We start from the raw sequence: 23,055 nt of genomic DNA on the forward strand, positions 1-23,055 counted from the left end.
AGTAGAAGCTTTTGTGGCTCTAAACATGGACTTTTCCGTAAGAACTCGTTAAGAATTAATGGTAAGGACAGGTGGAGAGACGAACTTGAGTTGACAGATCACAAGCAAAGATGATGTGCCTTTTGACTTTTGTGTCTCCAATACCTAGTGACCCACTCAAATGTTTACTGACAACTTCTTACTTGGCTGAAATGCCTCCCATGTTTCTAACCAGAAAAAAAGATTTAGTAAGTAGTTAGCAGGCATAGCTATGTATGTTTGGAATACCAACTCTTGACAGAGGCAGGAAGATGGTGAGTTCAAAGCCACCACTTCTGGGTATTTTTGGTTTCTTAATGAATTTGTTCCCTGGGTGTACTTTGGTACATGTGAATTGTCATATACTTTAAAAAGTGTCACTGGGTGGTGGTGGTGCACGCCTTTAATCCTAGCACTCAGGAGGCAGAGGCAGGTGGATCTGTAAGTTCGAGGCCAGCCTGGTCTACAGAGTGAGTTTCAAGGTAGCCAGGGCTACACAGAGAAACCCTGTCTTGAAAACAAAGGACGAAGGAAGGAAGGAAAGAAAGAAAGAAAAGAAGGAAAGAAAGAGGGCCTGCCCCAGGTGTCGAGGATAAAGCACAACCCTGCCCAGTGCCATTATGATGAGCAGGAGGAGACCCACATGCCTGCCCCAGGTGTCCTGCCGAGGAGAAAACATGAGCCCACCTGGTGCCTTGCATTGCTGAGTGGTCGGACACTATTGTGAGCAAATACATGGTGGGGTATGGGGGAGAGAGAAGAGAGGAGGGGGGGAAGGGAGAGAGGGAGGGAGGATGGATGGATGAATGAATGAATGAATGAATGAATGAATGAATGAATGAATGAATGAATATGGGTTCTGTCCTGTGGAGAGTCATATCTGAAGAGGTGAACACGGTAAGGAGTGGGCTGAGACTGGTATTGTGCTTGCCACCCAGGGCCATGGTGATGCCCAGGCCTGGGCTGCTGTCTGGGTCCGTGGCCCTGATGCAGCCACAGTCAGTGTTGATGTCTATGGCTCCTGTTACCACTGAAGACCGGGAGGATAGGGCTGCACAGAGTTGGTCCTGCCCTCTCATTGGCTGCAGCACTAGGGAGAGCGGACCCTACACCATGCCTGGACAGCACAAAGGAGCTGACCCTGTCCAGGGGGCGTGGGCAAGATGGCCCTGAGGGCTTGAGAGCAGGAGAGCTGGTCCTGCCGGTCCTGCCCCCCTCATCTGCCATGGGTGGCATGGATGAGGAAAAATGCCCTTTCCCCCCACCCCTCGCCACCTGCAGCAAGTGGGGCGCTGACCCAACCCCTCCCCAGCCACAGCACTCAGGAGAGCAAGTCCTGTACCTCCCCTGGGCAGCACAGTAGAGCTGACCCTGGTGGGGTAGGTGTGGGTGAGACGACCCTGGGGGCGTGAGAACAGGAGCACCTGCCCCGCCCCTTGCTCCCTGCTGCATAGGGTGAACTAGCAGGGCCAATGCTGGAGAGCTCACGCTGGTGGTGAGGATGGGGGGCCGTTGGCGGACTGACCAACCCAGCAACCACCCAGACGCAGAACCAGGGTTATGAGTTAGCCCACCCCAACATCCACCTCATCTATGATCTGCTGGAGTACGTGAAGGGCCACATGCTACAGATCCAAAGCAGCAGGATCCCCACGACACAGGACAACTACAGGATATCCAAGAGGAGCCCCAGCGAGGACCCAGCATTGATGGTGTAGCAGAAAGCAGAGGCTTCAAGCCAGACCAATGACTTTGCAATCAACACTTCCAGGTAAAGATATATGGACTAAAGGGTAAACTGTGTGACTCACCATGTCACACTACAGCTTCCACAATGAGATTTTTCTTCTTTTTTTTTTTCATTTCTCTTCAATTTTATTTTATTTTACTGGGGTGGGGGTTGCAAGGGCAGGGGGCAGGTGAGAAGGGAATAGAGAAATGAATGGAATTGAGATGCATGATGTGAAAGACACGAAGAATAAATAAAAAGTTTTTAAAAAAGAAAAGTGTCATTATGGCTGAATGGATACTTGGAGTTGTCTCTTAAATATTTAACTTAAATAGCCAATGAGGACTCCAATGTAAAAGATGTGTGTCTATGTCTATAAACATTTTTGATGGTGTACATGAGTTTTATGATAGAACAGAATGTACTGTTTCTTCCTTCAGAATTTGTCTGTGGGATCGTAGAAGTCAAGAAGAAACCAAGAACTTGCTAGGCAGTGGTGCACGCCTTTAATCCCAGCACTCAGGAGGCAGAGGCAAAAGGATCTCTGTGATTTCGAGGCCAGCCTAGTCTACAGAGCGAGATCCAGGACAGTCACCAAAACTACACAGAGAAACCCTGTCTCCAAAAACAACAGCAAAAACAAAAACAAACAAACAAAAAAACCAAGAACTTACTTAAATCCAGCCTTTCAAGAATGTATCTGATTGGGGCTGGAGAGATGGCTCAGAGGTTCTGAGGTCCTGAGTTTAATTCCCAGCAACCACATGATAGCTCACAACCATCTGTAATGAGATCTGGTGCCCTCTTCTGGCATGCAGGCAGAACACTGTATAAGTCTTTTAAAAACCCATATCTGTATATTTTATAAGACTGAATCTAAAATAAGTATGTGCCTGATCTGTGGGGCAAATCCAAGTAATATGGCCTATTTTAAAATTGCTTCCCTTCCTGACTATATAGCTTTGCTTTATTTTAGATCATATGCTAATGTTAACTGCAGTCATTTCACAGAGCTAACCAGCTCCAGATGGAGTTAATCAAAGCTCCTGAATTGGTTGGGGCAATGGCATAAAACTCTTAAAACAGCCACATCTCCCTTCAGTATTGACACTTGGAATCATGATTTAGTGTATCTGCCTCCATCTGTGTGCTTCCAATTGATTAAAAATGGAAAAGTGGTTGAATTGGCCGCTTGCCAAAGTCTAGCTATACTTGAGAAGCATTCTATTTTCAGTTTTGAAGGCGCCGACATACTGATTTCCATAGTGGTTGTACCAGTTAATAGTTTATATTCCCATCAACGGTGAGGAAAGGTTCTCATTTCCCCGCATCCTCACCAGCCTTTGCTATTTGCTTCCCTAATGGTAGCCATTCTTGTTGAAGTGAGATGGTGTATCAAAGAAGCTTTCATTTGCATTTCTCTCTGCTAAAGATACTGGAAACTTCTTTAAATATTTAATGGGCATTTTGATCTATTTTGAGAACTGTCCAGTTAATCATTAGCCCATTAATTGATTAGATGGTTAGGGTTTGGGTGTTTGATTTTGTTTTTTTTAGTTATCTCTCAAAAAGATAAACATCACATGTTCCTTTTCATATGCAGAATCTGTAAGTGTTATAGCTCTGAGGGGAAAGGTATCCTGGCAGTGTGGAGGCAAGGAGTACCATAAAATCACACCGCACAACAAACCTCACACAAGAGATTTATTGGGAGGGAAAACCCCAGGAGAGTGGCTGCCTCTGCTTAGGTGAGAGGCAGCAGAGAACGGACCAGAAGACAGGGTTTGTATAGCATTTCTTGGGATGGGGGAGCTTTCCAGGGTGGGGAGATTGGTGGATTTCAAGTCCGGAGCTTGGGGTGAACTCAGGGATTGGTGGAATTTCAAGTTCTGAGCTTGGACTTTTTACTCTGTAGGGTAAAGGCTGGGTCCAGCCATTAGGGCAGTTAGAGTGTTCAGGAGGTGGAACCTGGCAGTTGGAGGTACTCAGGGGAGAGGCCTGGCCACTTGTGTGCCTTGAGGGCCTCACAGAATCTCAGCAACACCAAGGTTAATCTCAGGCATCCACATGCATGCACACAAATGTGCATGTGCACCTACATACAAATGAACATTCACACACATACACACAAAATAAGAAATGCTATAATGAAATCCATTTTATGCTAATTTTAAAAATTAAAGAAAAATAGCAAGATGATAAAGGTAGTTGGAACCTGAGAGTCTTTCATCTTGATGCTAAAAATGTGGAAGCAAGATCACCAATGCTGCTGGCTGTGGAGGTCCCAGGGCGATTTCTACTTTGTGGGAAGTAAGCCCTTTTTCCTGGTCAATGTGGTAGCTTAGAAAAGCTGGGGGACAATGCAGGCTACCTCAAAAATCCATAGTGCTGTATTGGCAAAGGAGACCTCAGAAGCTATTGCCTCAAACCCCCCTCGTTTTCTGAGACCAAACACTGAGGCTGGAGAAGTGATGTGGTCAAGGTCACAAAGCAAGTGAGTGGTGAGATCTGTAATTCAGTCCTGACCTCCCCTCAGGTGGGTCTGTTCCTATGTTGTAAGTCAAGATGTGGGTCATTTGGCAACTCCAAGACTTGGATCTGTTTAGCAGAGAGCAAGGCGAGAGCCTTCCAAGTGCTGAAGCCACATCTGGGCAGGCAATGGCTACAATGCATATATTTTGCACATTCCGTTTGAGCTCCTAGATAGGAACACAGCAACACACAATAAACAGGACAACAAAGGTGTGACTCTGCGTCCCTTTATTTATAAACAAGTTAGGAATACTGTGATCATTTGGGAGCAGGGGAAGAGGGTTTAGGAGTTTCGGTGGTGAGGGTGGGGTGATTCCAGTAGTTTGCACTATTCAGCACCAGAGCAAATGCTTGGGCATAAGGTCATTCTTGAATCCAGACGAGTCATCGTCTTATATGTATGTACAGCAGAATTTTAAGTAGATATGCTGTTCTTATGGCTTTGTCCCCAGACACACTGCAGTGATACGACAGAAAACCAGAGAAGAGGAGAAGTAAAAAAAAAAAAGTCTGATGAGCTCACTCATCACTTTCTTTCTTTCTCTCTTACTTTCTTTTGTTCTTCCTTCCTTTCTGAGCAGATGGTCAGGACAGGCCTGGTGCTGAGCAGATGCCTGAAAACAAGCTCATCTATGGGGTAGGACTGGGTATTAACTTGGTCCTGAAGATGGAAGGAAAATGGGCTGTGTTCTTCCTGGAGCCGCAACCCACCAGGGTAGCTGCAGTGTCTTGTAGCCTAGGTCGTAGAGTGGCTGAGTCTCCTGGGTCCACAGCAGGTCAGAAGCCATGCTACGTCTGTCATAGGGCTGGTTTACCTTTGCCTCTGGGATATCCTGACAGTGAAGTTTCTTGACAAAAATGAGCCATTCAGTGTGACCATCACATTACAACTTCACCCCTGTTGTTTACAGGAGAGAGTCAGCACTTGGTTTCAGGGGGGATATGGGAAGTGTTAATATGCCCAAGAAGCTGGAGAGGCCAGGACCCCACCTGCTGCATGGGACCCACTAACCACGCAAGTATATACTAGGAAGCCTTCCTCCTTCACTTGGTCGGGGCTTAGGGGAAAGCAGAAACTACAAATTCTTCCATACTCACCAACTTAGTCTCATTTTTTCCCCATCTTCCCATTCCCTAAGTGTTCTTTCCCTTTCTGGAGAAAAAGAACCTTTTTCCTTTTCATTTTTGCTTGCTTCTCCAAGCTTGTAGCACATTTATGCTCTCATTACATCCCTAACTCACTTTTGGTCACGCAAATTGACCAAATGACTCAATGCCAGCTCCTGCTGGGTGTGGGAGATGTAAGGTAGGGTAAGGGCTGGGAAATACTGAGCCAAGAAGGGCTAAAGGTTAAACAGCAGAAGCCCCCATTTCTTTGTGGAAGGCTTGCGGCTTCAGGAAGGTGAGGAGGTCGTGTTGGAAATGAGAAGGAGGTTTAAACCCACTTCTGAGTCCTTTGGGCCTGTACCTGGAATGATTCTGGTGTGGGTCACCTCCCATCATCCCCGGCTCCAGTGGTAGTCTCTGATGAGTCATGTGTATGGTACCTTTCAGGACCTTTCAGAATTATAGTTGCCTGATGTATCCACCCTACTCTGTCCGCCTCAGAGCAAAACTTAGGTAAAAGTGATTCTCTCTGGCCTGGGTCATAGAGTCAGAGCTTTTTAAAAACACCTCATCAAAGAGAGTTCCCCCACATACAACCTGAAGTGCCTTCAGACGGCAGATCTTCGTTTATCTTTCTTTTCCTTCTCTAGGATCCTCTCTTCTCCTCCTCTCTTGTCCTCACTATTCCCACCTGCTCGGTCATCTCTTTCACTGCCACAAGTGTCGGTTGGCGGAAATGGAAGGCATACATGCACGATTGGTCCTGGGTGCATGGTGGAAGGCTGGGGTCAAAGACACAATGGAGAAGAGTGGAAGCCCTTGCCTCTGGAGAGAGCGATGCTCTGAGAGGGCCTTGACTATGAAAAGAACCTTCTTCCTCACAGGCCAGGTTCCCACCGAGCCCATCCACCTTTCGTGAGCACGTCACGGTGCTGGAAGAAGTGCCCGGAACAGGGAAGCTCCAAGCTGGTTTAGCCTCACACGTTTGTTTTGCAACAGTCACCACTGATGGTCGGGTGAGCGCGGAGGTAGTTCAACCTCAACACAAAGGGGGAAGGCAGGGTTCTTTCTCCACTGATTGCCGCCCAGAAGGCTTGTCCCCAAAGCATCTGAACAAAGGGATGCTCCTGCCACCGGAGGTGACAGGCTTTGCCCACAAGTTACAGGTCACGGCCTTCATTCTGTCAAGCCTCAGTGCTGTGTGACTTTGCCAGGAGAACCAGGGACTTCTATTTGTACTCGAGAGATTGGCTCTGAACCTTAACTGGACCTGCTCATTCCCTGCACATGATTAGGGAACAGTAGCCCCAAACAGTTCTACAGTAATCTGAGAGGCTCCATCCCATTCAGAGAAGCTAGGGCCAGAAATCACTTCAGTATCTCTTAGACCATGCAAAAGATGGAGCCTTCCATTCTTTGCAAGACTCTTCAGAGCTTTCCTTTCCCCAAAATGTCACAGGTGAAGAGCAACAGGAATTTTCTGGGACAAAACATTTCTACAGGAATCTAACATTTGATTGAGCTTTTGACAAAGTGCCCGAGTCATGAGGGAACCAGATGGTTCTTTCGATCAAGCATCTCAGCAGGGCATCTATGGGGGGGGAGAGCAGGAGAGGAGTATATAGTCAAACACCACCACCATATATTCATATTGCATATGGTATACGCCCTGGGGTGGCATATTTGAAGGATACATAGAGCAGATCCGTGCAGGTAGCACCCCTATCGGTATACTAAGTGTTTGTTACATCAAACTGTTACTTGAGGACTAGGAACTGTGAAGTGGCCAGAAATGGAAAGACGCATTCCTTTAAGAAGCTCCAAGAGATGTTTTTATCCTCCACACATGGAGCCAAAGCAAAGCATCTCCTGGTTGGCTTGGTTATTTCTTTTTAGACAAGACAGGTTTCCTTGTTGTGATTCCCATCGATTCGGGTAATTTCTGGAAAACAGTGTCATCATTCCAGTGGATGAAAAGTACAGCCAGAAGCATGTCAGGCCTTAGGTGGAGTTCACCTTGACACAACTGTCCTTTGGATGAGAAGTTAAGGTTCACACTTTTTGAACTGGCCAAAGCAAAGCTGGGTCTGAGTCATTGTCCTGGAACAGGAAAGAGTTGACAATTGCATCCTCGGGCCTCAGTGGCTGAACTGAGAAGGCTGGAATGTCTTTTACTTGCCCGTTTTGGAAGCACTTAGCCACCTCAGGTGGAAGGGAATTCATTCTGGGAGAGCTTGGGAGATAGGAGACAACGTGCAAGGCTCTTAGAGGGCTGGAGATAGCAGGGAGAGGCAGCGGCCACTTCTGAAGGTGGCTTATTTGATACGGATGGATGTGTGGACCAAAGCAGAAGCCACCCGTCTTCATGGAGTGCTCTGCACCTTTTCATAGCAGGGCTAAAGTGGGGGCGATTCTATGATGCTAAGAAGGTTTGTACGGGTTTTCAGGTTGGGAACCTCCATGCTGAGCCCCGGACAGGCGGTATGGAGAAGGAAGAGGAGCTGACCCCCGTACCTTCCCATGGCAGAACACCCATCTCCCCGCTGAGCTGCGGCTCTCACCACCACCCAGGCATCCCGGGACCCCTTCCCATCCTGTGTGGTGTGGCTCTTGTTGGCCAGGCACCTTTACTTCTCATCCTCATCCCCCTCACTCATGCTGCTGATGGAGGCTGAGGCTGCTTTGGGTGAGGAGGGGGGAGAGGTCTTGTTTGGGAGCCAGGAGAAGGTGGGAGAAGGGGAGCGGGAAGGGGACCGGCTCCGGGTTGGGCTGCTCACGGGACTCTGCTTCGGAGATAAGGCCTGTAGCATCCGGCTACTCCTCTCCTGGAACATCTGCTTCTAGAAAAAAGATTGAGAGAAGGTATCTGTTACCACAACAATTTTGAGTGCAGATGAAGAGAAAGGAAGAGCGGGATGGAGAGCTGCTTCATCAAAACACCTGCACCCACAGACTTGTATGACATTCCATTCGTCAAAGGCTATAAAGAGGGAAAATGAGTGAAATCTGGGGCCAGTGAGAAGTTTATACCTAAGGTTACAATCCCTGCCGATGGATGGGACTTTCCTCTTCTTTCATCTGTACAGTTGAACTGCCAGGCAAAGTAGCAATGTCCTAAGTAGTGGTAGGGTCTTGTAAAATAAAACAAAAACCTTTGTCCTCGTGGATATTAGGAAAAATCACACACTAAGCAAAGTATGTGGTTTAGCAGATGGAAATGTGATCCATGAGAAAAATAAGACGGGAGAGGATACCAAGCCAGGCCTTGTGACCCCCACCTGCATGCCAGTGCTTGGGAGGCTGAGGCAGGAAGAGACAAGCCTAGGGCCACAAGAGACCATCTCAAAAAGCAAAGTTAAGCCGGGTGGTGGTGGTGGTGGCGGCGGCGGCGGCAGCGGCGGCGGCGGCGGCGGCGGCGGCGGCGGCGCACGCCTTTAATCCTAGCACTCGGGAGGCAGAGGCAGGTGGATCTCTGTGAGTTCGAGGCCAGCCTGGGCTACAAAGTGAGTTCCAGGAAAGGCACAAAGCTACACAGAGAAACCCTGTCTCGAAAAACCAAAAAAAAAAAAAAAAAGCAAAGTTATCACACTGGGGGCACTGGGCTGCCATTGTTAATGGGGTCCCCATAGTAGGCCTCACTGAGGAAATGCTATCTGGGCAAAGACCTGCAGATGAGGGAGGACCCACGCTACCAGCGGAAATCAGTGGGAAGCCGGTTCCAGACCGACAGCCTCAAGAAGACAGCAAGCCATGAGCCAGGAAGAAGAAGCTGACCACAGGCCTAGAGTGGGGTCTGCTACCTGGAGAGCACGATGAGCAAGAGCTAGGTGGAGATCACTGGAACAGTAGCAGGGGGTTGTCGTGGAGGCTCTCGGCAGCCATTGCGGGACGTCTGTATTTCCCTCTGTGGAGAACCACTCAGGCATGTTTAAAGGGACAGGGGAAGGAGCACGGCTGTCTCAGCACTGGAGAGAGTTAGTGAGGAGGGGAGAGTGGATGGCCTAGGGGAGATCAGGCCAGGGAAATGGTGTGGGGGATTGATTCACACACGACCTTCTCTGAGGGGAAAAGGAACTTCTGGAGAGTTGTAAGCAAGAGTAGCACAATTTGCTTTTGTCTTTTCCAGTGACCTTTCTAGCTACTGTGCTGGGAAGACACTGCTGGGAAGAGTGTGGGAACAGGGAGATGCATGGGGAACCCGTCACAGTCAGAGTCTAAGATGATGATGGCACCTGGCTCAGAGGGATGGCTGTGACGATGACAAGGAAGACGTGGCCAGCCTTCCTCCCCCACATTTCAGTTAAGGTCTAGTAAACCCTCCTGTTTTGTGTGCACTTGTATGCATTCTGACGAGCGGCCATAGTTGAGTGACCTGCCCGCCACTCTAGGCACAGAGACTTCGTAAGTCCAAAATGCTCTCCTGGCCTCTTGTCCAAGACTCTCAACACAGACCTGTATTCTGTCCCTTAACTTTTGACATTTGCCAGAATGGCGATTCAGTGGAGCCCTTCAGTGTGTAGTCTGGCTGGAGAAGCCACAGGACTGGCTGATAGATGGGATGTGGCACACAGGGAAAACATATCAAGTCACTGTAGTTTCTAGCTGGTGTAAAGGGGTGATGCCATTTGCTGCGTTGAGCAAGACTGTGGGATAAAAGGGGGGTTGGTGGTAAAATTAAATTTTTCCTGGTTTTTTTTGGGGGGCGGGTGGGGTTGTTTTGTTTTGCTTTTTTTTTTTTTTTTTTTTTTTTAGGCAGGTTCTCATGTAGCCCAGGTGTGGGAGCCCGTTCTCAGGTTCCTCATGGCTTTACCCAGCAGGTCCGAATAGAGGATGATTAGGACCACGGGCCTGAGTGCAGGTGTCTGAGATGGCCTGCACTTGGCTGTGTTGGGGGAGGAGGTCTTTTGCTCCACCCCTTGGCGTCTCTATAAAAACCCTGGGCCAGAGACAGTCGGGGCTGTTGGAATAGGTTCCAGGCCCTCTCGAGGCTATCCTTTATTTTCTATCTGTTTATCTCCACAAGATTCTCCGCTATAAATCCTTCTATCTAATATTTCCTGCTGCTCGCACTCAAGAAAACTCTGGGAAACTGTGAGGGTGGTGGGTAAACGCCCCATACCCAGGCTGGCCTCAAACTCACTAAATAACTAAAGCTGGCCTTGGACTTCCGATCTTATTGCTTCAGCCTCCCATGTGCTGAAATTACAGGTGTGTGCCTTTCCAGTCTTGGAGACTTCAGGTGACTGTTGCATGGTGCTTTTTTCTGAAATACTGGAGGAGACCTTGTCTCATAAAAAGAAAAAAGGGGAATAGAGAAGAAGAGGAAAGGGTAGGAGAAAAGAAGATTTAAAAAAAGGCATAGGGTATATATAAAATGAACTAAAAATGGCCAACCTCACTAATAACCAAATGATCAGAATAGGAGACAGTGAGTATTGGTACCATGCTCTAATAACTGAGCTAACCGGCCAGGGAAGAACCCCTTTTTACCATACCAGATTGCCCAAGGTTTCTTAATTGGTAATGGTGAGTGTGGATGAGAACAGGGAAAGAGCCACACTGCGGCTACCCTCGGAGGGCCATGACACAGCAAGAGTGGCGGCTTCTTCCTCCACGAGGGATTAGAGAGGTTAGCAAACATTTATGAGTAGCCATGTTGTAGTATTGCGACAGATGAAAGTGTAAACTTCTGAAATAAGTTAGAGAAATATAACTTCAAGCAGATAAACTAAGCAGTTGACAAAAAACAAGTTTGTTTTTTTTTTTTTAAAAAAAAACAATTTATTCACTTTATTTCATGTGTGTTTCTTTGCATGTATGTGTGTGTGTGCCACATGACTGCCTGGTGCCCTCAGAGGTCAGAAGAGGGCCTCAGATGCCCTGGAACTGGAGTTACAGATGGGGATGGTTGTGAGCGGCCATGTGGGTGCTGGGAATCAAACCTGGGTCCTCTGCAAAAGCAACAAGAGCTCTTAACTTTTGAAACACCTTTCCGGTCAAGAAAGTCCGTTTCTTAAAGAATACTGAGTAACATGAAAAATGCTCTTGGAAATTCGAAATGATTTTAGGATCATATGGTCGGCATGATTTCAGTACTGTAGAAGAAATGTATATAGTGTTGATGGAGAAACTCTGGGCAATGGGAGTGCAAGTGAGCCTTTTGTCTGTAGGCTCTGCGTGTGTGAGGAGGGCTGCTGGGAATTGAACCCAGAGCCTCAGACATGCAAGGCAAGTGCTCTGCCACTAATCTATAGCTCCCCTTATCTTTTTAGACAGGGTCTTTGTATGTAGCCCTGTCCTGGAACTCACTTTGTAGATCAGGCTGGCCTCAAACTCACAGAAATCCACCTGTCTCTGCCTCCAAAGTGCTGGGATTAAAGGCGTGCACCAACACACCTGACTTTTTATTTTTGCTTTTTGAGACAGGGTCTTTCTAGTTTGCCCAGGCTGCCCTCGAATTTGTGATTCCCTTGCCTTGCTCTCTCATCTAGCTGGGGTTATAATACTGTCTCCAGGCCTGTCTAGTCATTACCTCCTAGTAATTCTGTAATGACTACACTCAGTCGTTCATGTGTGCTAGTTTCACATCTGTGGCTTCAGCTGTCTGCAGATCAAAACTGGCGTTTACAATGAACATGTACAGACTTTTTCTAGCAATCGTTCCCTGAACAGTATAGCATATTGCCTAATGCATTTACATCATATTAGCTATTATAGGTCATCAAGGACGTTTAAAGTATACAGGGGGATGTGTGTAGTTTTTGTGCCAACTCTATGCAGTTTATATAAGGGGCTGGAGCATCCACAGCTTTTGGTATCTGAAGGAAGCCCTGGACTGATCCCCAACAAATACAAAGCAATAGCTGTTGCATGTTGCTTTTGCCTTCATGAAGCATATTATGACAGGAAGAAAGAAACTCAAATAGCCTGGCTAGGGAGATGGGGGCCGGCATTTCAATAGTGACATATCTCTAGGGAAACAGCAAGACCTGAAGTAAGAATGAATCAAACAGTAAGAATGAATCATTAATTCATTCATTCATTTAATTCCTCCATGCACATTTTCCTGGCTAAGCCTTCCTCTATCACTTTTCAGAGCCTGAAGTTTCCTCTGGAAAGGATAATAGAGAAACCTTGCCGATCACTGAGATTCCTCCCAGATTGAAAATTCCCCCTGTCTACAAATACAGCAATTATTTACCTTCCATTAAGAGCACTGATAATTCTGCCAAAAGACAGCCAACCCCCGTGAAATCAGACAGGAAAAAAATTGTGCAGTACAACAGCATTACCTGAGATTAAGCCCATTTATGAGACAAAATCAAATGCCAAAAGGATTGGGTAGCCTATTATTAACAGTAACATTAAAAAAAATCCTTGAACTTCTAGCAGGCACTTTAAAATATGTGTTTTTATTACTATAATCTTTCAGCATATTTTTAGTGGCAGCCATTAGCCCTCCTGCTGTTAATGGATTGTCAGCATTTCCATTAGAAGCCCACTTTCTAAGAAATCTACATCTTGTCTACTCTAGTTTGAATCAAGCTCAGAACTTGAGAATATTCCACCCAAAGGGATGAAAGAATTTGAATCTTTAACGATAAACAATGGTGTCACACTTGACAAAATTCACGACCCATGCAAAAGCAAGCCGGGCCTGGACTTGCAGGTTCTCCGGTCTGTTTCTGCTGGACTTTCCACGGTAGTTCCCCTACACAGGAGCTGAATTGAATCCAATCAGGAGACAGTTCATAACGAGCTTCCCGGGAAGAAAAGCACTTTAGAAATATAACAAATAATGAAGACCATGGCATGACATTTTCAAGGAGAAAAGGTATTTAAATTCAATCTTTTATTATAGTAAGAGGTTTCCATTTAGAAACTTTGCCCCAAGAAAATAATCCCGTTTATAGTCCTGTCCATGTGAAAGTCATTTTCTCTTTCCCTCCCACAAAGTTTTCCCTTTTAAGAAGAATGGAACTTGGAGTGAGGGAGGCATCGGATAGCTTGATGAAAGCCTTTAAAGTCTGTCGTGTTTCCAAGCCGGCACGGGAGCTCAAATGAAGGGAGACAAAAACCTGGTATTATCTGGCCTGGACCTCTCGTAAGGAAGATGAAACCCAAGAAGACAGAAGACTTGGTGCTTCCATTCTGACCAAACAGATCGATAACCATCACCGTCAACAGTGACTGACCCTTCACTGTGGCTGGCATGGTCTTGGTACCAGGCACTGCTTTGAGGACATTGTTACCAACTGATTTCATCCTCCCGACAAACCTAGGAGGCAGCAAAGCTTGCTTTTCCCTTACAGATGATGTGACTGAGGTGGAGAGATGCAGAACATGCCAAGGTGGGCTGAGACTGGGGCCTGCTTGGGTCCTGGGCCAGGTCTGGCTGGGGTTGGGGCTGGGATTAGTGCTAGGGCTAGTATCAGTCGTGGAGCACTGGACTAGCATGTATAAAGCACTGAATATACCTTTAGAGAAAGAATTCCCCAAAGGAAACCACTCCTGAAACAGTAACAGCAAAAGGACTTGCCTAAGGCCACACAGCTAAGAGGTGAGTCCATGCTCGTGACCGCCTCTCCCGTCACTAGGCTCTTTCAGGGCTAAAGGCTTTAACATTACCCAGTCTCGACTTGCATATTTGCTTAAAGATACATACTTTAGGGCTAGCAAAGGGTCTTAAGTGGCAAGGCCGGGAATGTGGCTCACCAGGAAGGCCCTTGCCAGGTTCTGTGCTCAGTTCCCAGCATTGCAAAAAGGACTGTGTTCCCAATGTGAAATCCAGTTCAGACACGCAAACTTCATTTTCTCTCTTTTATCCAAATCCAAATGATCCTAACACTTGGCAGTGTGCCTAAAATGAAGATGACTGTTTTCTAAACGCAACAGGTGCATTTGGGCGAGGATGTGGCAACAGTGGGACCCTGGTGCGCTGTTGGTGGGAATGGCACACAGGACAGCTGCTGTGGCAAAGGTAGGAGAGCTCCTCGGGTGTTCAACCCAGGGTCACCATGCGACCCGGCAGTTCTGTTCCTGTCTATATGCCCAAGAGAACTGCTGTGTGCACATCACCAAAAGGTTCGTGGCAGCGTTATTCACAACTGCCAAAATGGCAACAACCCACGTATCCACCAACAGAGGAATGGATAAAGCAGATGTGCTGTGTACACAGGGGACATTACTCAGCTTCAAAAAGCTGCCACTATATTCTGATCCATGCTACAACACGGGGGAACCTTGAATATATTAAGTATAATAAGTCAGACAAACACTGTACAATTCGACTTATATGAGCTTCCTAGGTAATCAATCAGATTCAGAGAGAAAGGAGGAGGGTGTTGGCCAGGGACTTGTGTGTAGGAAGTTTTGTGCTTGTAAGGTGTAGTGTCTGTTTGATATGGTGGAAACATTCTGGAGATGGATGGTGGTGATGAGTGGACTTAATGCCACCGTTTGCTTGAACATGGTAAAAATGGGGCTGGCAGTGTAGCTCAGTGGTAGAGCACTTGTCTAGCATGCATGAAGTCCTGGTTTTGATATTCAGGCCTGAAAATAAAAAGTTAAACTGGGCAATGGTGGCGCACACCTTTAATCCCATCACTCAGGAGGCAGAGGCCAGTAGATGTCTGTGAGTTCAAGGCCAGCCTACTCTACAGAGTGAATTCCAGGACAGCCAGGGCTACACAGAAAAACCCTGTCTCAGGGGGAAAAAAGTTAAAATGGCAAATTTTATGATGTACATGAATGCATATGCCACAATTTAAAAAACAGCAGCAGACCTTGCATTATTTAAATTTCCCACTCCCAAATCAGCTCCACAGTCTTTTTAAAAACAAACAAAATAATTGCGTGTAACAAATGGCACGTGTCTGTCTGGTTGGCAAGGGATCTATGAGACTAGTCTGGGGCAAGAAAATAAACTTGTCTAGGAGGAACTTCAAATTTCCATTGAACTTGAGGTCTTTTATCTTTGTGTTAGCGGAAAGGGGCCAAGTTCAGTAAAAATAAAATGGACTCATGTTCTAAACAACAGGAGAGAACTTTATTTTCAGAGTCAATGAAGGAATATAGTGGCAGATACTAGCCTGTGATTGAGGTGCTAATATTTAAATAGAATGTTTCTGCTCTATGAATTCAGATGCTCCAAACAAAAATAATGGAGCTGCCTTAAGACGATCAATACCCAAAGCATAAACCTGCATGCTGGACCAACATCCCTTACGCCAGCATCCTTCGCTCACCGCCATTTTGGAGAAAAACGGCATCAGCCCCACCATAAACAATCAAGCTTCAAAGTTAAGGTCATGGAGAGCTCTTCTTTTGAGACAGCGGGTCATTCAGAGACAATACTCATAAGGTGAAGGAATACTGAGTCTTTGTCGAAAAGGTGTTACTTTTTGGATCGGGACAGTCCACCCAGGTGCCCATTGTATTCAGTTTGTTCCTGCAGACTACTTTCAGAAGAGAGGTCAAATGAGGAGTCTCCTCATCATTGGGGTGAACCCTGCCGCCTTCTCTTTCCCTTGGCTCCCTTCCCTTAAGTGTCACAAGGTGAGCAGCTTCTTCTCACACTCTTCCGCCATGACTTGCTGCCCCAAAGCCCCCCAGCAGTGAGCCCTAATAGTTCCTCTCACATTCCTCTCGCTCTCTTTTTCTTTCTCGTTCTCTCTCCCATAAGGAAAGCTTGATTTACTACACACATCCTAAGAAGGTATCCCATACACAGGGTGCACATGTTAAAGACAACTGCTACCATGGGTGAAAACTAAGGCTAAAACTTTTGTATAGCCGCGCAGCCATGGCGCACACCTTTAATCCCAGCACTCGGGAGGCAGAGGCAGGCGGATCTCTGTGAGTTCGAGGCCAGCCTGGGCTACCAAGTGAGTTCCAGGAAAGGCGCAAAGCTACACAGAGAAACCCTGTCTCGAAAAACCAAAAAAAAAAAAAAAAAAAAAAAAAAAAAAAAAAAAAAAAAACAAGCTGGGCAGCGGTGGTGCACAGCTTTAATCCCAGCACTTGGGAAGCAGAGCCAGGTGGATCTCTGTGAGTTCGAGGCCAGCCTGGGCTACAGAGTGAGATCCAGGACAGGCGCCAAAACTATACAGAGAAACCCTGTCACAAACAAACAAACAAAAACAAAAACAATAAAACCAAAAAACTTTTTTTATAGTTTGTTATTAATCCTAAAAAGTTAATATATAATAAATTAAGCCCACCTCAGTAGTGTGCATGAAATAAACTTGTCTTCTTAACTAGTCTTAGGTATTTTGTTACAGCCCACTGTAAAGCTCATTGACACAGAAGGCTTCTCTTTGCCATTTGGAATGGATCCTAGGCCACCTTCTGAGTGTGACTCAAGACAACTTAGAAGAATCAATTGATAGTAGTTAAATAAATAAAGTGATGCAAGTAAAAAAAGAACAATTTGGGCCCTGATATCCCACCAGTCAGACTGAGTAAGCAGGAACTGGAAAATCTATTACAGCAGTTAATAGGTTGCTAGCTTTAAATTCTTAAAAATGTCATTGTGGCCCACAGCCTCCAAGATAGCCTCCTAGGGCCCCACTCCTGCTGTGTAGACCTTTATGTAGGGTCCTCCCACAACAGCTAAGGAGCAAATTCAAATATTCCTTTGGCCCACCTCAGCAGCATAAATATGTGAGTCAGGTTGTGGGAGGCAGAGGAAGCCCGCAAAAGGATGTGGCCATGGAGAGCGAGCAAGTCAAAGAAATATAAACACCAAGAAAACCAAGTCAGTCTGGTTTTGTTTTGGTTGTTTTTTGAGACAGGTTCTCACCCTGTAGCCTAGACTGGTCTGGACCCCACCCACATAGCACAGGCTGCCTTGGAATTTATTGTAAAGTTCTGCCTATTACATTTGAGACACTAAACTGTATCCGGTGCCATAAGCAAAGGAAGACTGTGCATGTGGAGAGTTTCGGCCTCACCATGTCCCTTGCAAATGTGAGGAAGGTCTGTGAATAGATACTCCTCAGAATCCATTCCTTCATGCACTCACTCAATGAAGAAATGTTTGTTTGGAGTACCCACTGTAAACTACATGCAAAGCTGCATACCAATTCTGCTGCATCAAATTTTGGACCTTAAATCTTTCTATTTTGTGCCTTTCTAAGTCTGGATTATTTGTACCAGTACTGTACTTGCAGGTAATGCAGATCCCCTGTTTTAAGAAATGAGTTCCAGTCACAAATCCACAAATAAAGAATTATTATAATAATAGCATATTCATGAAAAGCAAATTACTTATCTTGGCGTTTAACATCCTTGTAACTATTCCTGTACTTTTAATGTCAACAGAAAAAAAAGTAATGTCTAAGTCTGGCTGATACAGTAAATTAATGTAATAACAGTTTTGACACTAATAGCAAGTTTTTAAAAGAAAAACCTCTAGTCTCTAAGCTGGGTTACATTTCTTAAAAATCACCTCCGCTCGCTGTCACCAGACTTCCTAAGAACAATTCCAGCTACCTTTTAGCCTTTGCTGGGAGCCTGAAAAGACTGGGGGTATGAAGTTCCTATGAAATGATATCCACCTTTCCCTGCCTTTGCTCACCCCAGGTGGAGAAAGCATCCACCCAGCGAGTTACAGTCTGAGGGCTTCTGGCAGAGTTCCTTTTCGGAAGCACCTTAAGCGAATGAGCTGCTATATGGCTTCATTAAAAACCACTCACTGTTTCTTCCAAGTCGGAAAATTGTGAAAAAAGCCAAGTAGTAAGGCCTCCACGGGGTCAAAAGGGCGAGTTCAGAATTTATCCACTAATGAGCGGAGATCAGGGGGTTCACTTTGTCTGTCCGTGTTCTTCCGTGGTACCATGCATAGACGAGAACGTTACTAAACGGGCCATGAATTCAATCATCTGAACTGAAAATGAACCAAAAAAGGGAGAAGGAGCCGGTGCGTGGTTTCTGCTCTCTTGCCAGTCCTCACTGGGAGGTCTTAATGGCTCAATTAGCCCTTCCCTTTCAAACTCAGCCTAAACATAGAATATAGGTGGCTTATAACACCTTCTTTTTTTTTTTTCAAGACAAGGTTTTTCTGTGTAGCCCTGGCTGTTCTGAAACTCGCTCTGTAGACCAGGTTGGCCTTGAACTCACAGAGATCCTCCTGCCTCTGCCTCCCGAGTGCTGGAATTAAAGGTGTGAGCCACCACTGCCTGGCATAACACCTTCTTATAACATGGTAGAGGCCACTAGACTTGAAGCCTCTCTTCCAACTCTCAGAACATCGTTCTTCTTCTATACTAATCTTCTATACTAATCGAGTGTTTTACTTTTACATAATACTATAACGAATGAGCTCAAGTGAGCAAAGACACGAGTGACAACCCATCAATAAAATAATTAAGTAGACGTGGATTTCCTGAGAGACTCCTCATATCATAACAGGATATCTTGGCTATTTAAGATTAAAGAGAGCAAATGGAATCGTTTCTTTGTGTTTTAAAAAAGCAAGTTGGCTTGGGGCTAGAAAGCCCCAGCAACTGGTCTCATTTCCCCACACTTAGATGTGGGCTCACAGCTGTGTACAGGATGTCTGGCTTTTACACAGGTGTCGGGCTCCGAACCCAGCTCCTCAGGATTCTGCAACAAGCGCTCGTCTTTGCTGAGACATGAGGGTTGCTGGGACTTTCTGGCTTCCATCTTAACCAGGAAAAAACAGGAGTGCTGTGTTCAGGGAGAAACTCTGATTTGAAGGAATAAGGGAGGGCACCTGACACCATCTGCAGGCCTCTGCACACAGGTATCCATATCCCACACATGTACGCACACACACATATGAAAACATAGCATAGTATTTTTTTTTCTAAAAAGGAAGTAAATTTAAAGACAGCTCTTTGACAAAATCCTCATCAACTCGGCTGATGGCACTGGTTATCTAATTCATAGAGGGCACACACAATACCATTGTGGCTTCCAGAATCTTCTTTTCCTTTTTTACAGTTATGAATCACAATTATCTAGAGAACTTGGGTGAGAAAAAAATATGCCTTTCCTTTCTTTGATCATGGTCTCCGTCCCTTAAGACTTTTGGGACCTATATCAACAACTTCATGCACGGGGGTGGGGGGGATGGAAAATTAAGGTTTTATCCGCACAGTTATGAGACAAAATTGTGCTGCCTCTCTTTCTCTCCAGTGATAGAGTTCCTGACAACACAAAGTGGTGAGGCAGCCCCATGCTTTGACATCTCCTAATGTGGAGCATTGCGCCCGAAGCATAATAACCACTACTTACTTAATCAGAGCAGATGCTGAATATCCCCAGGAAACTTTCAAGGGTCCAGACTGTTGACATATAGAGTGAGAGTATGCAGAGGGTCATTAGACCCTCATCCAAGATTCCAGCCATTCCTTCCTGCACCTCCCTGCCAACTGTAATTCTGCCCCCAGCTCCCTGTCCTCTTGACGGCTACTAGAATCTATAAAGTATGGAAGACCAAGGGAAAGGGAGCTCTGCCTATTCAGCTACAGGAAATTTGTTATCCATTCTGAGCTGGGACTCTGGCTGATGTACATGTGTTGAAGTCATTCACACACCTGTTAGTAACCCTTCGCTCATACTCGTTAATCCTAATCGATTCGTTGTCTCACCAAAGCTAGGACTGAGCAGAGTCATCACTTTGGTCTGTCATTAATACTTTATCCAGTTGAGTAGATGTTTATTCATATCTCTCTGGGAAAAATTAAAACACACCTCCCCCAAACATAAGTGCCTATAGTTGATACAAGAACCCTTGGACTTGACTTCCAACACAAGCTCCATGTTGCATTGACTCACTTTCCCATCAACCCTAAGCTTTGTAACACCTCCAACTGGAAGACTGGGATGAGCTACAAGACCAATTTCTGCAATACCAGACATTCAAAGGTAAGTGAATGGCTTCCAAGTTCTGAAAACAGAAACAGAGAAGACCCCACTTTGTGTGCCATTTGGTACCATACTGAGGGATGAATTATCCTGAATAAAGACATGGGCTTACAGTGACATGAGATGATGTCTAAGCAGAGGCCACTGGATAAGGGACATCCTTGAGTAGCTCCATGAAAGGAAGATAAGCTGAAAATACCCACCATATCAATGCCAATTAAAATGACGACTTACCCATGCACCATCTGGCCCAAACAGTTCCAGGAAGTTGCCAATGAATTCTCTTGATTTTTCTTCCCACTTTTGAATTAGGTCATGACTCTTTTCTTCTACTCTATTAACAAATTCCTTTGATCTTTCCTCCACATTCTTGACCTTTTCTTTCATCTTGTCCACCTGGTTCTGGAAACGATACTTCTTCTCCTGGTTAAAATTGACGGAATAGATTGGTTCAAGAAGACAGCAGAGCAGTCCGTCTCTATTGGTTATATTTTATATCAGCTTGAGTTTGCTCCTGATGGAGAGTAGCTGTCACTCCTTCCCAAGGGCTAGACTGCTGGGAACGCACATGTCTTGTACATCAATCTCTTGGGATTTATAAAGGGAGGTACAAATGGTGTGCTATGGTCAATCTGTTCAACATCTATGAGTTGAAATTGTATGAGACAGAATACAACACATACAGAACCACCTTTTATTGAGCAAATACCCCTACTCAATTCTTCCGGAACTTAGATAAAATAATGGATTGTATATATAGAATGGTTGCTCAGAGTCTGCCTGAAAATTCTATTTTACTGAGGTAGTGCTAAAACCAATACTGTTTATATTAAGTTGTCCACTAACTGGGCTTAGAACCTATGTCTCATGCTAAAATTGTCATTATCATATTTTTCATGAGGCCTGCTGAAAGCTTTTATTTTTATCGCATCTCTGGATTTCATGCTTAGAGACTTTATACAATGATGTTGTCTACCTGTGTTCCAGGAAGCCATATTGTGTTGAGCAAAATGCTAGTCTCCTCTAAGCCTCAGTTTTCTCATTAATAAAATAGGGGTGATAATCATCTCTACCTCACAGGGTTGTTGTGACAATCAGGTAAGGTCATGCATGCAAATGTGTGGCTCAAAGCCTGGCATTTGTTCCATCTGCGTTAGCTACATTGTTCTCATAAAGCACCACAGACATTTATCTACACTACCTGATAAGCATGTTACCTAAACAATGAAAATAATGTCACACAAAGGGTCCTCACTTTTGAAATCCCAATATATTGTCTCTAAGGAGTCAGGATAATTTTTTCTTTACTATGTGGAAATCAAGCTCATTTTGTGCTTTAGAATTTTGTAAAATACCTCAAATATTATGAAACTAGGTCAAGATTCCCCAATTTAGACCCTTCAAAACTGTATTGCAATCTCAGGGTTGGGGTGGGTATGAGCCGTGTGTGTTGCTACTGAGCTGTATAATCACACATTTGTGCCACAGGGAGGTGCTCTGTCTTCTATCCTTTACAGTGTGGTCTGAGGTGAGTTGTTTAACCTTCTAGGCTTCTGTTTTCTCACCTATAAGTTGGATAGTGTCATTACACGCCCCCAGTAGGTTTACCACGAGTATTAAATGAGATAATACAGGCAAGACACTTAGATGGGCATCCTATCGGCTCTACATAAGTGTTAGCTGTTGTCTTCATATCACGCTCTTCCACATTTTGTTCAACACTGGAAATGGCTATTTTGTTTAATGCTCAGTGTCAGCACATAACAGTAGAGTGAGCACTGGGCTGGGAGTCACGAGATTTGGAGGGGGACTGCCACCTCCACCTCTCCCTCACCCTCCCTTGGCCTTGTCTACTCCCTGGGCTCCGTTTCCCTTATCTCAAAGTCAAGGGACATGGATTGGATGACTGGTCCTCATCAGGTCTCTGCCACTTCTGAGGTTCTGTGATTCATTTACACGCCCATCCAACACATTCAATTTCCTCTCGGAGCTGCAGCCAGGCTTGTTGTCATAGAAAGACAGTAAGCACACCCCCACTGTCCTCACGGTTCCCTGAGCTAAGTGGCTTATCTAAAGACCATTTAAAGAGAGTGAGCAATAACTTTTGGAAATGGCTTGCTATGCTTGGATGGTTGACTGAATTCAATTTAAAAGAACAGACAGTTTAATTTATTGAAATAACCAGGGCTTTATTCTCTCTAAGATACCAAATCATCACGTTAGCTGAATTCTTTTCAGCCACATGTTCTGGTGCCACTCGAACCCGGCATTTTCCATTTTGTTGCCTGGCTTATATGAAGTTAGAGGGGCCTGAATCCCAACACTCCCTGCTTTATCGGGACAATGAATAATCACTGACTTACAATTAATGAGCCCCTCCTATTTTGAAGGTACCAATGATCAGTTGTATAAGATGCTAGATAATTAGAGCTGCACATAATTATAAATGCCTACTTTTGCAGACAATCACCCTTTGAGAATACAGTATCTATTTGGGGGCTGGAATTCTGTATGCATGGAGAGCATTTGTTTGGATCAAAATCATGGGCTCCTTGGAAGCCTAGTAACCTCAGTTGTCCAGACTCACTAACATCACCCCCAACCATCCAGCTACTCTCTTTGCCTTGTAACAGCTTGTTTTGCTTGTTTTAAAGATTGTTTTAACAGTGCTCTATTATTAAACTAACAGCAGCTCTGTGGGAACAATAAGGTAGAAATAGAAAAGGAAGCCAAAGGCTCCAGGCTTTATTTAAGCAGCTGTAATTTCTCTGGAC

General features: G+C 45.4%; 1 protein-coding gene across 4 annotated transcripts in view; it reads right to left on the bottom strand.

Moving 5' to 3' along the window:
• Positions 1–4,490: 4,490 nt before the first annotated feature.
• Positions 4,491–23,055, bottom strand: part of Pcyt1b (phosphate cytidylyltransferase 1B, choline) — a 94,531-nt gene continuing 75,966 nt past the window's right edge. For all 4 annotated transcript variants that reach the window (XM_006990118.4, XM_006990117.4, XM_016008393.3 and 1 more), the window contains 2 exons: positions 20,516–20,704; positions 4,491–8,226 (listed from right to left, as the gene is read on the bottom strand). In XM_006990118.4, the coding sequence (XP_006990180.1) occupies positions 8,014–8,226; positions 20,516–20,704 (402 nt within the window). In that variant the 3' untranslated portion in view covers positions 4,491–8,013. The remainder of the gene's footprint in view (positions 8,227–20,515; positions 20,705–23,055) is intronic.

Source organism: Peromyscus maniculatus, chromosome X (assembly GCF_049852395.1).
Source record: "Peromyscus maniculatus bairdii isolate BWxNUB_F1_BW_parent chromosome X, HU_Pman_BW_mat_3.1, whole genome shotgun sequence".
Classification (NCBI taxonomy): Eukaryota; Metazoa; Chordata; class Mammalia; order Rodentia; family Cricetidae; genus Peromyscus; species Peromyscus maniculatus.